At 38.8% G+C, this 13,122-nt stretch overlaps 1 protein-coding gene across 1 annotated transcript; it reads left to right on the plus strand.

The window, feature by feature from the left end:
- Nucleotides 1-4,755: 4,755 nt before the first annotated feature.
- LOC106577104 (VIP peptides-like) lies at nucleotides 4,756-9,391 on the plus strand. The gene is given in 7 exon segments (XM_014154844.2): nucleotides 4,756-4,938; nucleotides 5,521-5,625; nucleotides 6,204-6,308; nucleotides 6,774-6,882; nucleotides 6,884-6,906; nucleotides 7,138-7,240; nucleotides 7,520-9,391. Coding segments are annotated over 7 exon segments (456 nt in total). The 5' UTR covers nucleotides 4,756-4,936; the 3' UTR covers nucleotides 7,529-9,391.
- The last annotated feature ends 3,731 nt before the right edge of the window (nucleotides 9,392-13,122 follow it).

A 13,122-nucleotide genomic window follows, 5' to 3' on the forward strand; every position in this document is an offset into this window, starting at 1 on the left:
AACCTCTTTTGCTGGACAATAACTAGGCCTATTTATAATAAGAAATTGCAATGCAAAAAGTATTAATCTCCGAATGATTTAGTGTCTGGGATGCAATAGGACAAAGCCAGGTATAAACATGCTGAACTCTTTGATATTTTTTTTTTTTATTACCTTTATTTAACTAAAGTCAGGCAAGTCAGTTAAGAACAAAATCTTATTTTCAATGACGGCCTAGGAACAATGGGTAAACTGCCTTATTCAGGGGCAGAACAACAGATTTTGTACCTTGTCAGCTCACGGATGTGATATTGCAACCTTCCAGTTTGTAGTCCAACACTCTAACCACTAGGCTACCTGCCACCATGTCTGGATTTTCTTCAATAATTCTACATTTTTCATTGTCATTGCTGCTCACGAATCCAGGTGACATAGGGACTAGAGATGGATGTGTCAAAACAATATGAGTTTAATAGAGATATTTAGGGGACTATTCCATTCCCCCAGTGTGCCCGCTAAACCAGGTTTTTCTCTCTGCCAATATTCCTGTTTGTCCCGAGGTACATCACAAAACAGAGTGTGCCTTCACACCTGTTATTGAACTTGATAATGTTTTATATTGTAGTACTCACTCACCTCTGACTGCTCTCAAGATGTCTGTCTAGGGCAGGGCAAAATTGGCACCTTAAGAAAGCATTTTTACAAAAGATTTGTGAAGTATCTCTCAACATCTGTGATAAGAATTCCTTCCTCATAAGTACTTCCTCTGAATGCAACTGTTCTTGTGTAGCAGTACAATCTGTAATGTGTATCTGGAACAACCAGAAAATATATTAATATTAAATTATACTGTACAATTCTTTTGACAAAGGCATGAGAGAATTTCACCTGTGAACACTCTCCTGCTCTCTGACTGTCACAGATAGACAATATCCAGAGAAACAACTCCTCGGAGAGTTGAATGACATGCCTTAAATACACTATTTATCTTGTTAGTATTGAAGGAAATGCAAAACATGACTCTACTTCTGAGATCAGCCCAGAAAGACAAAGATGTAATGTGATTGGATCTGATGACTTAAGGTCCCAGGGGCATTGTAGGGTGGTTTGGGCCTTTGATTACTGGACTAATGAAGCACTGAGACCATTACTGGGCATTAATGGCTTCCATGTGGCTTGAGACACAAATGTATTTACAGAATTAGTTAGGATGCTATGACGAGCTGTTTGCTTAATTGATCCATTACAGGGATTTCAACCTAAAACAGGACTGTGATTACAGGTCCCCCAGGGGCCCAAAATAAGGTGTACCCTCAGCCTAGTGTTGTATTTGGGCCCATTTTGAAACCTAAGATCAAAGTTATGGTTTTGCATTGCCTAAATTCAATATTTTTCCAAATCAGTAGCTTATCAAAGTTGAGATCTTGAATGAAATGGGGATTGTTTCTTTAAATAAAACAAAGTACACAATTTAGAACATACCAATGATCTATATTTGTAAATGTTCAATTTCCATGTTCAATTTGCCCTTGGTTTGCCAGTGAAAGGGAAGATGACACATACTGTTCATGGTCTCCACTCTGAAGAAAATCCTCTCCCTCGGTCTTGATTTATTGGACCTAGTTTTGCCATCTAATTTCCTCTATAACCCTCAAACCCAACTCTGGACCTCGAAGCCAGTTCCACTGCATTTTTTCATTGTTCCCCTCTAATCAAGGACTGATTTAGACCTGGGACACCAGGTGTGTGCATTTCATTGTCAGGTAGAACAGAAAACCAGCAGGCACCGGACCTCATAGGGTAAGAGTTGAGTACCCCTGCCCTATAAGATGATCCAATACTCATAAGATCCAGGTGGACCTTTAACCTGGTGAGGGAACCCATGAGATTGGCGATAAGGTCATCGACTGGGTCGTGAGTTCCTCAAGCAAACTACATAAAACTGTCTCACCATGAAGGCCATGTCTGTCATATTAGATCCTGGCCCATAAATCAGTCTGCCAGTGCCAATTTGGCAACAAACACATCTCCAGTGTTCAGTGGACAGATAATCTAAACCACAATAGGCTCTAACAAGCTGGGGTATTCCCCAGCATCCGACTCAGGGCCAGGTATTTTCTGTTGCGTATTCTGTCAATTAGGTATTGAAGCGTTATGGAGGATTAACTTTATTGCTTGCATAATGTATTCAAGTTTCCATTTCAAGTTTCAAATGTTAATGTCACATGCACAAGTACAGTGAAATGCCTTTCTTGCAAGCTCTAACCCAAACAATGCAGTAATCAATAACAATGTAATATTAAAAATAACACGCGATATGAAAATAAGAAATAAGAAGAGCACGATAAATGAAGTAAGCATACAGGGTCAGTTCCAATGCCATATTTGCCGGGTGTAGGGATACTGGAGTGAAAGAGGTAGATATGCATAGAGGTAAGGTGGCTAGGCATCAGGATATATGATAAACAAAGTAGCAGCAGCGTATATTATGATTGTATGTGAGTGGGTGTGTGTGTGTGTGTGTAGAGTCAATATAACGCACACTGACACTACAACACACATAGAAACACTCACTCCATCTTTTGCTCACACACACACATAATATTATAAAATTATGGACTGAGTGTTTGTATGTGGGTTGCAGTGCCAGTGTGTGTGTGTTAGGGCCCTGAGTGTGCATAAAGACAGTGCAAAAATAAGAATAAAATACAAAGGTCAACTCAGATAGTCCATGTAGCCAAAATGTTATCTATTTAGTTAGCTATTTAGTAGTGTTATGACATGGGGATAGAAGCTGTTCCGGAGCCTGTTGGAGTCAGACTTGATGTACCGGTACCGCTTGCCTTGTGGAAGCAGAGAGAACAGTCTATGGCCTGGGTGGCTGGAGTATCTAACGGTTTTCCGGGCCTTCCTCTCACACCGCCTGATGGCAGGGAGCTCGGCCCCAGTGATGTACTGTCTGCACCCCCCTCTGTAGTGTCATGTGATCGAGGGCGGTACCATTGCCATACCAAGCAGTGATTACACCCCCTCGATGGTGTTGGAGTCATGCGTGGCAGAGAGGACTAAGCACACACCCCTGTGGGGCCCCCGTGTTGAGGGTTCGTGTGGCGAAGGTATTGTTGCCTACCTTCATCACCTGGGGTCAGCCCAGGATCCAGTTGCAGAGGGAGATGTTCAGTCCCAGGGTCCTAAGCATGTGATGTGATGCTGACTGGCGTTATTGCTGGATGGCTGAGAGTTAACTTCTAATCTAGAGGAATTTAACATCAAAATTATGGTTTCATCAATGTTGTAGTTTTCTGTGGATCTTTTAACTGGCTCATACATAGGAACTTGTCAATTCTGCACATTCCTTCAAAATAACACATACATTTCCTGTATAAGGAGTCCTTACCAGACTCTGTTTCAAATCATAGCTGTCAATTAAATGAGCATGTTCCCCAGTCCTTTGTCCCTAATCAACTTTATGTTTGGCATGATTACATTACAATTGTGATTAGGTTTCCAGAGGCTCCTGGTTGAGATAGGGCTATTACAACCACCCAGTCTTGGAGATATGAGATGCATTCAATGAGACCCAACGCTGAGAATCAGTACAGCTGAATTAGAGTCCAATGCTGATACTGAATCCAGATGCTGAAATACAACACTGTGACTCAATCCTGAAGCATATCACTCAAATTAACCAGTGTCAAACAAATGATGGGTTATGGAAATACATTGGTCAGTCCTTGAGTCTTGAGATATGTTCTACATGGATTGATCTATTTTCCCATGGAACCACCAACATTCCAGCACAACAGCCCTCCAGTCTTGCATCTACCAGACTAACAATAAGATCACAAAATCTATAATATGAATTCTCTCTGGGAACAACTCTGTTCAATGCACTCTCTAAAATCAGAACATCTGTGTGAATCTTTATCTAGTTAAACCTAATGAGGAGATGATGAACTTGTATGTGATTTGTTCTGGTGAAATGGAAGTGGGCCTATACTCACACGCGTGTATATTCCATGAGAACGTCTGACATCTGTATCAACTGAGCCTTTCATCTGCATTGAGTAAGGGAATGTCAACGTTTAATGTCATTATATTGTGGGAGGCAATAGGCAGCAGTGGGACTAAGGGTGGTTAGGAGAAGGATAGAGTGATGTAGAGAAAAAAGGTGATGAGATGGGAGAGGTGGAGAGAGGATGTGGAACAGGAGAAAGGGAAGGAGATATTGGTGCTGAAACTGATAAGAGGATTTATGGTTTCATGTAGTTTGCTTTTCTTCATGTCTGTCATACAGACACTTTACAACCATTCGGAGGGAGTTATATAGTCCAAGATGTCACATTGTGTATAATATTATATTTACTTTGCTTACTAAATAGAAAAAATATATATTTTTACTGTTTATTTCTCTTAGGCTGCTACAGAGGCAGCCCAATTCTGATCTTTTTTCACTAATTGGTCTTTTGACCAATCAGATCAGCTCTGAAAAGTATCTGACGTGAAAAGATCTGATACCAGTCACAATAAGTTTAACAAATATCAGAATTGGGCTGCCTGTGTTTACCCCTATTAGGCCTACCAATGCAAGTGGTACAGCATCTAGGGATAACATAAGTTGAGTCAACACCCATGATATGCAATAAGTCATTTTTGTATGAGCAAAATCACGTTTTACCGTAGGGCTGGTTCGGCTGAGCATGCGAACAAGCCAATGACGAACGTCATTGACGTATCAACCTTGATTAAATCTGTCTGCCTTTCTGCTTGACGAAAAGTATTCAGAAGTATAAAACGAGGGAAGGGTTGAAGGTATAGTAAGAGACGCTGATAGTTGAAGAAGCATCTGAGGTTTTGAACAGTGTTCCGTGACTTCTCCAGGAGATACAGCCACAAAGCGTTTCAAGACCTTGGACAGCACCCGGTACCCGAGCAGAACAGCGGATCATTTTGGCAAATGTAAGACTTTTTCCAATGATGCTATTTGTTTGAGATAATTATGCTATTTGTTTGATATTATTTTCAGTTAGGCTTCACATCATATTCTAATTCCATAAACTACACAATGTGTTTTTACCTCTGCAATCAAACATAAACATATTTGGAGTCATTAGAAGTCATTGTGTCCATCTTCTAGCAAATTAATAACTTTAAATAGTTATGGATTCCAAATATAAGATTGATTTGTGATTGGCAATTGTATTTGAGGGCAAACAAATGCTCATACAAAGGTTGAAACCAAGTCCTAACTAACTGGATACGTGCGCAATTGCGCATTTGTCTTCATTCTCAACGTAATTTTGTTCTGGTAGGACTGGCTAGCACAATCGGCAAACGTGTTTACTCATGTGGTTTACTCTTATTCCTTTACAATACAATAAAAAGAGAAGGTATTGAGGAAACTTTTTTCCTGTGTGTAAAGTGGTACCGAATAACAAGGCAAGCAGGATTTTGAGAAATGTAGTTGTTTTCACATTAACTATAAGAATGTAGGCTATGTGAAAGCAACAGTAGTGAATAAAACCATATCTCCCTTTACAGGTATAAAGCGATGTTACAAAGGAACGGCTCCCAGCTCCTTTTTCTGATAGCCCTGTGCAGTGTGCTATATTCCCGGACTCAGTGTTTTCCATATGCATCTATGAGGTAGGAATAATACCGCTATTACTCATTTAAAGATGTATTATTTATGTGCAAGAGGACATGACTAAAAGAGCATCAATAGTTACTTTTGCCAAAGAGTTCAAGAACTGCAACGATATACTAACTTATACAATGTTAAAGTGTTCTAACGTATTCTTACTCTGGGGTTATGAATAAACACGATGATAAACAATTAATTAATTAATCGACTATATCCTAGTACAAAACTACTTTCTAACAATAATATTTAAGTCTTGAGAAATCATGTTTTATGTTCAGTCATCTAGGCTACTTTCATGTAGGCCTAAGTGGATATTATTTTGAAAGAAATGAATAATCAGTGGAACGTGGTAATTTCTTCCAATATAATCTTCGATGTTAGCATAACCAGAGAGGATACAAAAAAAACGAATTTAAAAGTGTCTGTCCATCTCATGACAACAAATGTTATTTTTGTATTGTCTGAGAGTAATCGACATAGGCACATTTTTTTTACCCTAATATAGCCTTTTGGAACACAAACTCCCGTTTCAGATTTTTGCTACACACGGTGACTAATAACCGTTTTAATCTGTTGGCAGACCGACGAGACACGCAGACGGTCTCTTTACTAGTGGATACAGCAAACTTCTTGGACAGCTATCGGCGCGACGGTACCTGGAATCCTTGATCGGAAAGCGAGTCAGGTAGGCTCTATTTTATGCTTTTCGTTCAGATTATCGCGCGCAGTTTGGTTTCCCTATTTAACGCGAATATAGCGCCTTTCAAATTCAAACAATTTCAGCAGTATGATAACTTTGATATTAACATATTTTCTGAAGCATTCAGGTATATTGAAAACATTTATAGAGTCAGGAATGACAGCGTGACAAAAATATCTATTCCATAAAATTGTCTTCCTGTAACCTATTTCTGTGATTTTATTCTCAGTGAAAACCTTTTGATATATCCCTAACAATGTTGTATTAGCATATCTGCCTTGAAAACTGTTAATAACCTAATTTGTTGTAATTGTAAGAGATTTGTCATCTAAATTGTGATCTACTTATGGTTTAAATAACCCTATTGGATAGGTCCAGTATAAGTCATAACAAGGTTAGCAAAAGTCTCAAAATGATGGACTAAAATGTGTTGTGGTTAATTTTTCACAGTGATGACATGATGGAAGACCAGGTACCAGTGAAGCGCCACTCAGATGCCATTTTCACAGACAACTACAGTCGCTTCCGCAAACAGATGGCTGTAAAGAAATATCTGAACTTCGGTTCTGACAGGAAAGAGAAGGTGGGAACAAGTACAATAATAGATTGTGTGTGTGTGTGTGTGTGTGTGTGTGTGTGTGTGTGTGTGTGTGTGTGTGTGTGTGTGTGTGTGTGTGTGTGTGTGTGTGTGTGTGTGTGTGTGTGTGTGTGGTGTATTTGCGAGTGTGCATGCATGTGTATGTCAGGATGTGCATGTTCGCAGGGTCTCTACCCAGTATGACAGAAGTACAATGTAGCCTTCTTCTCTTTTCAGTCAAGAAGACCCTCCCATGCAAGAAGAATCCAGAAGTGAGCCTTCGTTTCAAGAGAGCTATGATGATGTCAACGTAGATCACCTTCTCAATAACTTCCAATTGGTAGGTTCAGTCTCACTCCTCCTCCATTCCCATCCCCCCCCCCATCTATTTTGCACAGCTAACAACATACTGTGTATATACCCATAGGAATACTTACATTTTACAACAGGAGCTCAGCTAATGAAAGCTTATGGGCAATACAGTCGAATGTTTCCACTAAATGAATGCCCTCATCACGTCTTCTCATGATCTGAAACTCTGTATTCTGATCAAAAATCAAATATCTCTCCCTCCCCTCTCGGCCTCCATCTTTCCCTCTTCTTCAACTGTCTTTTTCAGCCACTCTGAAGAAGACCCACTGGTGCGACGACCTCAATCATCAACCTCTTCGATCTGCCATTCAAAACAATATTTAAGTTCTTCAACAATGAACTAAAAGTCATGTGTGGTTATCTCTACAGTATAAAGTGAATGTTTACATTGTATATAAGATATACTAAAACAAAAAATATTGGTCTAAAGATGTAGGCCACAGTAAATATTATACATGTCCACCTGGGATTAGATAGATTTGCTTTGTCCAGGACTCTGTAAATGGTAGTTCAATAAATGCATTCTAAACAAGCTTTATACTGCTATAGAATACCATCAGCTTAAGCTGATGGTACTCTATATCAGTATAAAGCTTGTTACTTCTTCTGTTTAAGCTCATGGTACTCTATAGCAGTATAAAGCTTGTTACTTCTTCTGTTTAAGCTGATGGTACTCTATAGCAGTATAAAGCTTGTTGCTTCTTCTGTTTAAGCTGATGGTACTCTATATCAGTATAAAGCTTGTTACTTCTTCTGTTTAAGCTGATGGTACTCTATATCAGTATAAAGCTTGTTACTTCTTCTGTTTAAGCTGATGGTACTCTATAGCAGTATAAAGCTTGTTACTTCTTCTGTTTAAGCTGATGGTACTTTATAGCAGTATAAAGCTTGTTACTTCTTCTGTTTAAGCTGATGGTACTCTATAGCAGTATAAAGCTTGATACTTCTTCTGTTTAAGCTCATGGTACTCTATAGCAGTATAAAGCTTGATACTTCTTCTGTTTAAGCTGATGGTACTCTATAGCAGTATAAAGCTTGATACTTCTTCTGTTTAAGCTCATGGTACTCTATAGCAGTATAAAGCTTGTTACTTCTTCTGTTTAAGCTCATGGTACTCTATAGCAGTATAAAGCTTGTTACTTCTTCTGTTTAAGCTGATGGTACTCTATAGCAGTATAAAGCTTGATACTTCTTCTGTTTAAGCTCATGGTACTCTATAGCAGTATAAAGCTTGTTACTTCTTCTGTTTAAGCTGATGGTACTCTATAGCAGTATAAAGCTTGTTACTTCTGTTTAAGCTCATGGTACTCTATAGCAGTATAAAGCTTGTTGCTTCTTCTCTTTAAACAGAAGAGGACCACATTTAGAGCGGCTATGATGCATATAATTACTTTATATCCATGTGGAACAACGCTATACCTTGTGCAAAAACTTACCTAGAGCATTTAGTTCTGTGAAACCGTCCACCAAATAAAATATGTCCATTTCTTTTTCAAAGCTGAGTAATTTTGTAAGTAAATATTGATGTTGATTATTTATTTTCATGTAAAAAACAAACTTGTTGGGAGAAAAGTTATTGCTAAGTTACTTACAAATTACGTCACAAACTTACGGTTGCACTCAACACGTGCTTTGATGACCTGCTCAGCTGAATGAAGATGGGAAACAAAGACTATTACATTTGATTTTATGAATATCAACTTCATAGCATTTGAAATGAATTGATCAGTTTCATGCCAATGTGACAAATTAGCATGTTATTTGCTATCAAATCAGCACAACAAAGAGAAGAACTTGAAAGCAATGACCTTCTCAGTCTCAGTTACACAGTGGAAATATTCAAACTAGATAATGGCAGGGATCTCCTTTTCAAAAAAGTATTATTCACTTCAAAGACATGAGACAAAGCATAGAATATCAGATAAACATTAACATGAATTTATGTCAACGGACATACTGTAGATAAGCCATATACTGTATTTTAATCATCACAGTTATGAGAGGACTGTGACAAAGATGACTGAGAAATTGTTTCCACATAATTATTGGTACATTTTCTGAACTAATGTAACTTCGAATATATTCAGTGAATAAAATGACGTATACTTGTGCAATTGTTTTTATGTGTGATTGCCATTATTGAAGGATTGAACTGTCATAATGAATAACAAAGAATAGCCTTGGATTTTACATCTACATTTAGCTTTCAGCTAGAGCAATTTATAACAAAAGGGACCTGAACAAACATGACATTCGTGTACACCTCTATTCTCACTGATACGCTTACAATTTCAATTGCAATGGCCATATTCAATTTGCATTATGAAGCATTGATATATTTTGGTAAAAATCTGGTTGTTATTTACAGTTACATAGTAAGTATATTGATCAAAGTCAAATTGTTTTTGTAATATGCATGGGCCTCAGACTTACTGTATACAGTAGTATGTAGGTTACATATGACACAGGAGTGTGTCCATCTCACTGTAGGTTCACCTCTGTTCAATCCATCTTGTAATCAGTGCCAGCGCTAATTTGATGACCTCCTTGGCCTCCTAACAAGCTAAGTGTAATAATCGGAGTGAAAAGGACTGTGTCATTGACTATACTGTATTGTACATTGCACTTAGTTCACTGTATAATTTCTGCACGATATAAGAAGATCTAATATCGTTCCTCCTTGAAAAGATTGTGCTCTCTTCTTCGACAAGTAAAAAGTGTGGTAACACTTCACTTGACACCCAGTGTCATAACATGTTATGACACGCTCATAACATGTCATAATATGGTCATAACACTGTTATGACCCATATATTTACACCTGTTGTGACATATATTGCGTTATTTTATGGCTGGTTATGACACCTACATATGAGTGTCAAAACACACATTTATTCAAATGAGTTTTTTCCCTGCCAAGAAGTTTCCTTTTGTTTGAAAGTGGGTTCTTAAATCCTTTGTTGTTGTATTGAATTCTTTACAGTGATGTTTTTTTCATAATACTTTAAATAACTTGTAAAAAATACATTTTATGGCACTGTCATGAAGCATTATGACCATCCTGTGTCACTTTACTTGGCCAAGAAAATATACTTTGTGACACTATCAAGAAGCATTATGACAATCTTGTCACTTTACTTGGACTAAGAAAATACACTTTATGATGCTGTCAAGAAGCATTATGACCCTCATAATCATATAAGCCAGATAGGCCTATCACGTACATGCCCTTATGTCAATCATCAGTCTAAAAGAGGGTGTCTTGTCCTGCTCCTGAAATCTGCTCCTGCATTCATCCCAGTCATCAGCAACAGAGCATTGGGGTAGGTGCATGTCTGACATCAATGTGTGCGCAATTATGATCATTTTAAACATACTGTTGACAAGTAGGCTAAGGTGTAATGAAATGTTTTGCCTTGTGTGGTAGGTTTTGTGGGCTTTGGCATTCTAATGTAGGTGTCAGAATCACCCATAAAATAACTACTGTGGTAGGTTCTGTGGCCTTTTAAACTTTTATGAGCAATATATGTCACAACAAGTCTAAATATATGGGTCATGACAGTGTTATGACCATATTATAACAGGTTAAGACAAGTTATGTCAGCTGTTATGACATGGTTATGACCGTGTCATAACGTGTTATGACGCTGGGTGTCAAGTAAAGTGTTTCCAAAAGTGTTCACTGACTCTCTTACATGGCGATGTTAAACTAATATGAACAGAAAACACTGTCATATTTCCTACATCATGTTGAGATGGATGCTCACTATGTTGGAATCAGTAAGCCAGTGTGAAAACGTGCCACAAAAGTCATGACTCAGTATGTTTACAAGTGTCGAAATGGCACAGGATATTTGACTCATAAATGTCATAAGCAATGTGCTGGGAGGGGGAGTCCAAATTAAATTATCTTACTGTTAGCCAGGACTTATGTGGGATCCCAAATTTAAAAATAAGTCCAAATCACTGTCAACTTGCATCTATGTCAAAGCTTTTAATGACCAGGAAACAGCAACTCCAACAATAAGTATAGCTAAATCAAAAGAAAATGTGCAGATTTTCTTTTGACCAGATAACATCCTAAAACCTGTTTTACATCATCTTTTTGGTGTCACCAACAACCACCTTCTCTGAAGGCAGGGCAAACAGAAATGTTTGAGGAGACAGGATGCTGATAAAGTTTGTGCTCGGCCCCATGCATCTCAATTTGTCACATCACATTCTCATCATTGCTAAGGTGCTTTGGGCAAGGCAAATCACCATGGCGGTGACTAAGGACAGCAAACAAATACACAAAAACTTTCAGTTGAATAAAGTGGCCAACCATACACTCTTAGAAAAAAGGTGCTATCTAGAACCTAAAATGGTTCTTTGGCTGTCTCCATAGGAGAACTCTTTGAATAACCCTTTTTGGTTCCAGGTAGAACCATTTTGGTTACAGGTACGACCCTTTTGGGTTCAATGTAGGACCCTTTCATGGAACCCAAAAGGGTTCTATGTGGAAGCAAAAAGGATTATCCTATGCCTAGAACCCTTTTGGAACCATTTTATCTAAGAGTGTAGGGGCCTATTCAATCAATCCCAAATAAGTGAAACGTGTGTGTGTGTGTGTGCGCATTTGTGTGTGTGTGTCCACTCCCCATTGTAAAGCAAATGATATGTGATTATTCCCTGCATTGTGGAGAGGCAACACTCATTAACTGTCAATACTGTTGATCTTAATGGCCCTGCAGGCCCTCTGAGAGTAAAAAAAAGAGTCTCAAGGACGGTCAGGTCCAGCATTTTTAAATATGATCTCTGACTGATTGCTCTCACTGGCTATGGATAGTAATCGGAAGACTACAGTACCACTAAAGCGACCCATCCTTACCTTAAATTGACAAATGGACAGTGTGTGTGTGCCTCTGCATCTATCTATGCATATGCCTTTCCATCTAGCCCTCCATTCTCGCTTTCTTCTTAATGCAGGGAATAATTCTGTGACTGCCATCCTGAAAAACGTACCCGTCCAATGCTCTCAACATACACTATATACAGTGCGTTCGGAAAGAATTCAGACCCCGGCCCTTTATTAACATTTTGTTACGTTCCAGCCTTATTCCAAAATGTATTAAATATTTTTTCCCTCATCAATCTACACACAATACCTCATAATGACAAAGTGAAAACAGGTTTTTAGATATTGTTGCAATTTTATGAAAAGTAAAAAAACAGAAAGAAAAAAAGTATTCAGACCCTAGAAATTGTGCTCAGGTGCATCCTGTTTCCATTGATCATCCTTGAGATGTTTCTACAACTTGATTGGAGTCCATCTGTGGTAAATGCAGTTGATTGGACATGATTTGGAAAGGCACACACCTGTCTATTTAAGGTCTCACAGTCAGAGCAAAAACCAAGCAATGAAGGCGAAGGAATTGTCCGTAGAGCTCCGAGACAAGATTGTGTCGAGGAACAGATCTAGGGAAGGGTACCAAAAAAATTCTGCAGCATTGAAGGTCCCCAACAACACAGTGGCCTCCATTATTCTTAAGTGGAAGAAGTTGGGAACCACAAAGGCTCTTCCTAGAGCTGACCGCCCGGCCAAACTAGGCAATTGGGGGATAAGGGCCTTGGTCAGGGAGGTGACCAAGAACACAATGGTCACTCTGACAGAGCTCTAGAGTTTCTCTGTGGAGATGGGAGAACCTTCCAGAAGGAGAACCATCTCTGCAGCACTGCAACAATCAGGCTTTTATGGTAGAGTGGCCAGACGGAAGCCACTCCTCAGTAAAAGGCACATGACAGCCTGCTTGGAGTTTGCCAAGAGGCACCTAAATGGCTCTGACCATGAGAGACAAGATTCTCTGGTCT

The sequence above is a fragment of the Salmo salar genome, chromosome ssa18, assembly GCF_905237065.1.
Source record: "Salmo salar chromosome ssa18, Ssal_v3.1, whole genome shotgun sequence".
Classification (NCBI taxonomy): domain Eukaryota; kingdom Metazoa; phylum Chordata; class Actinopteri; order Salmoniformes; family Salmonidae; genus Salmo; species Salmo salar.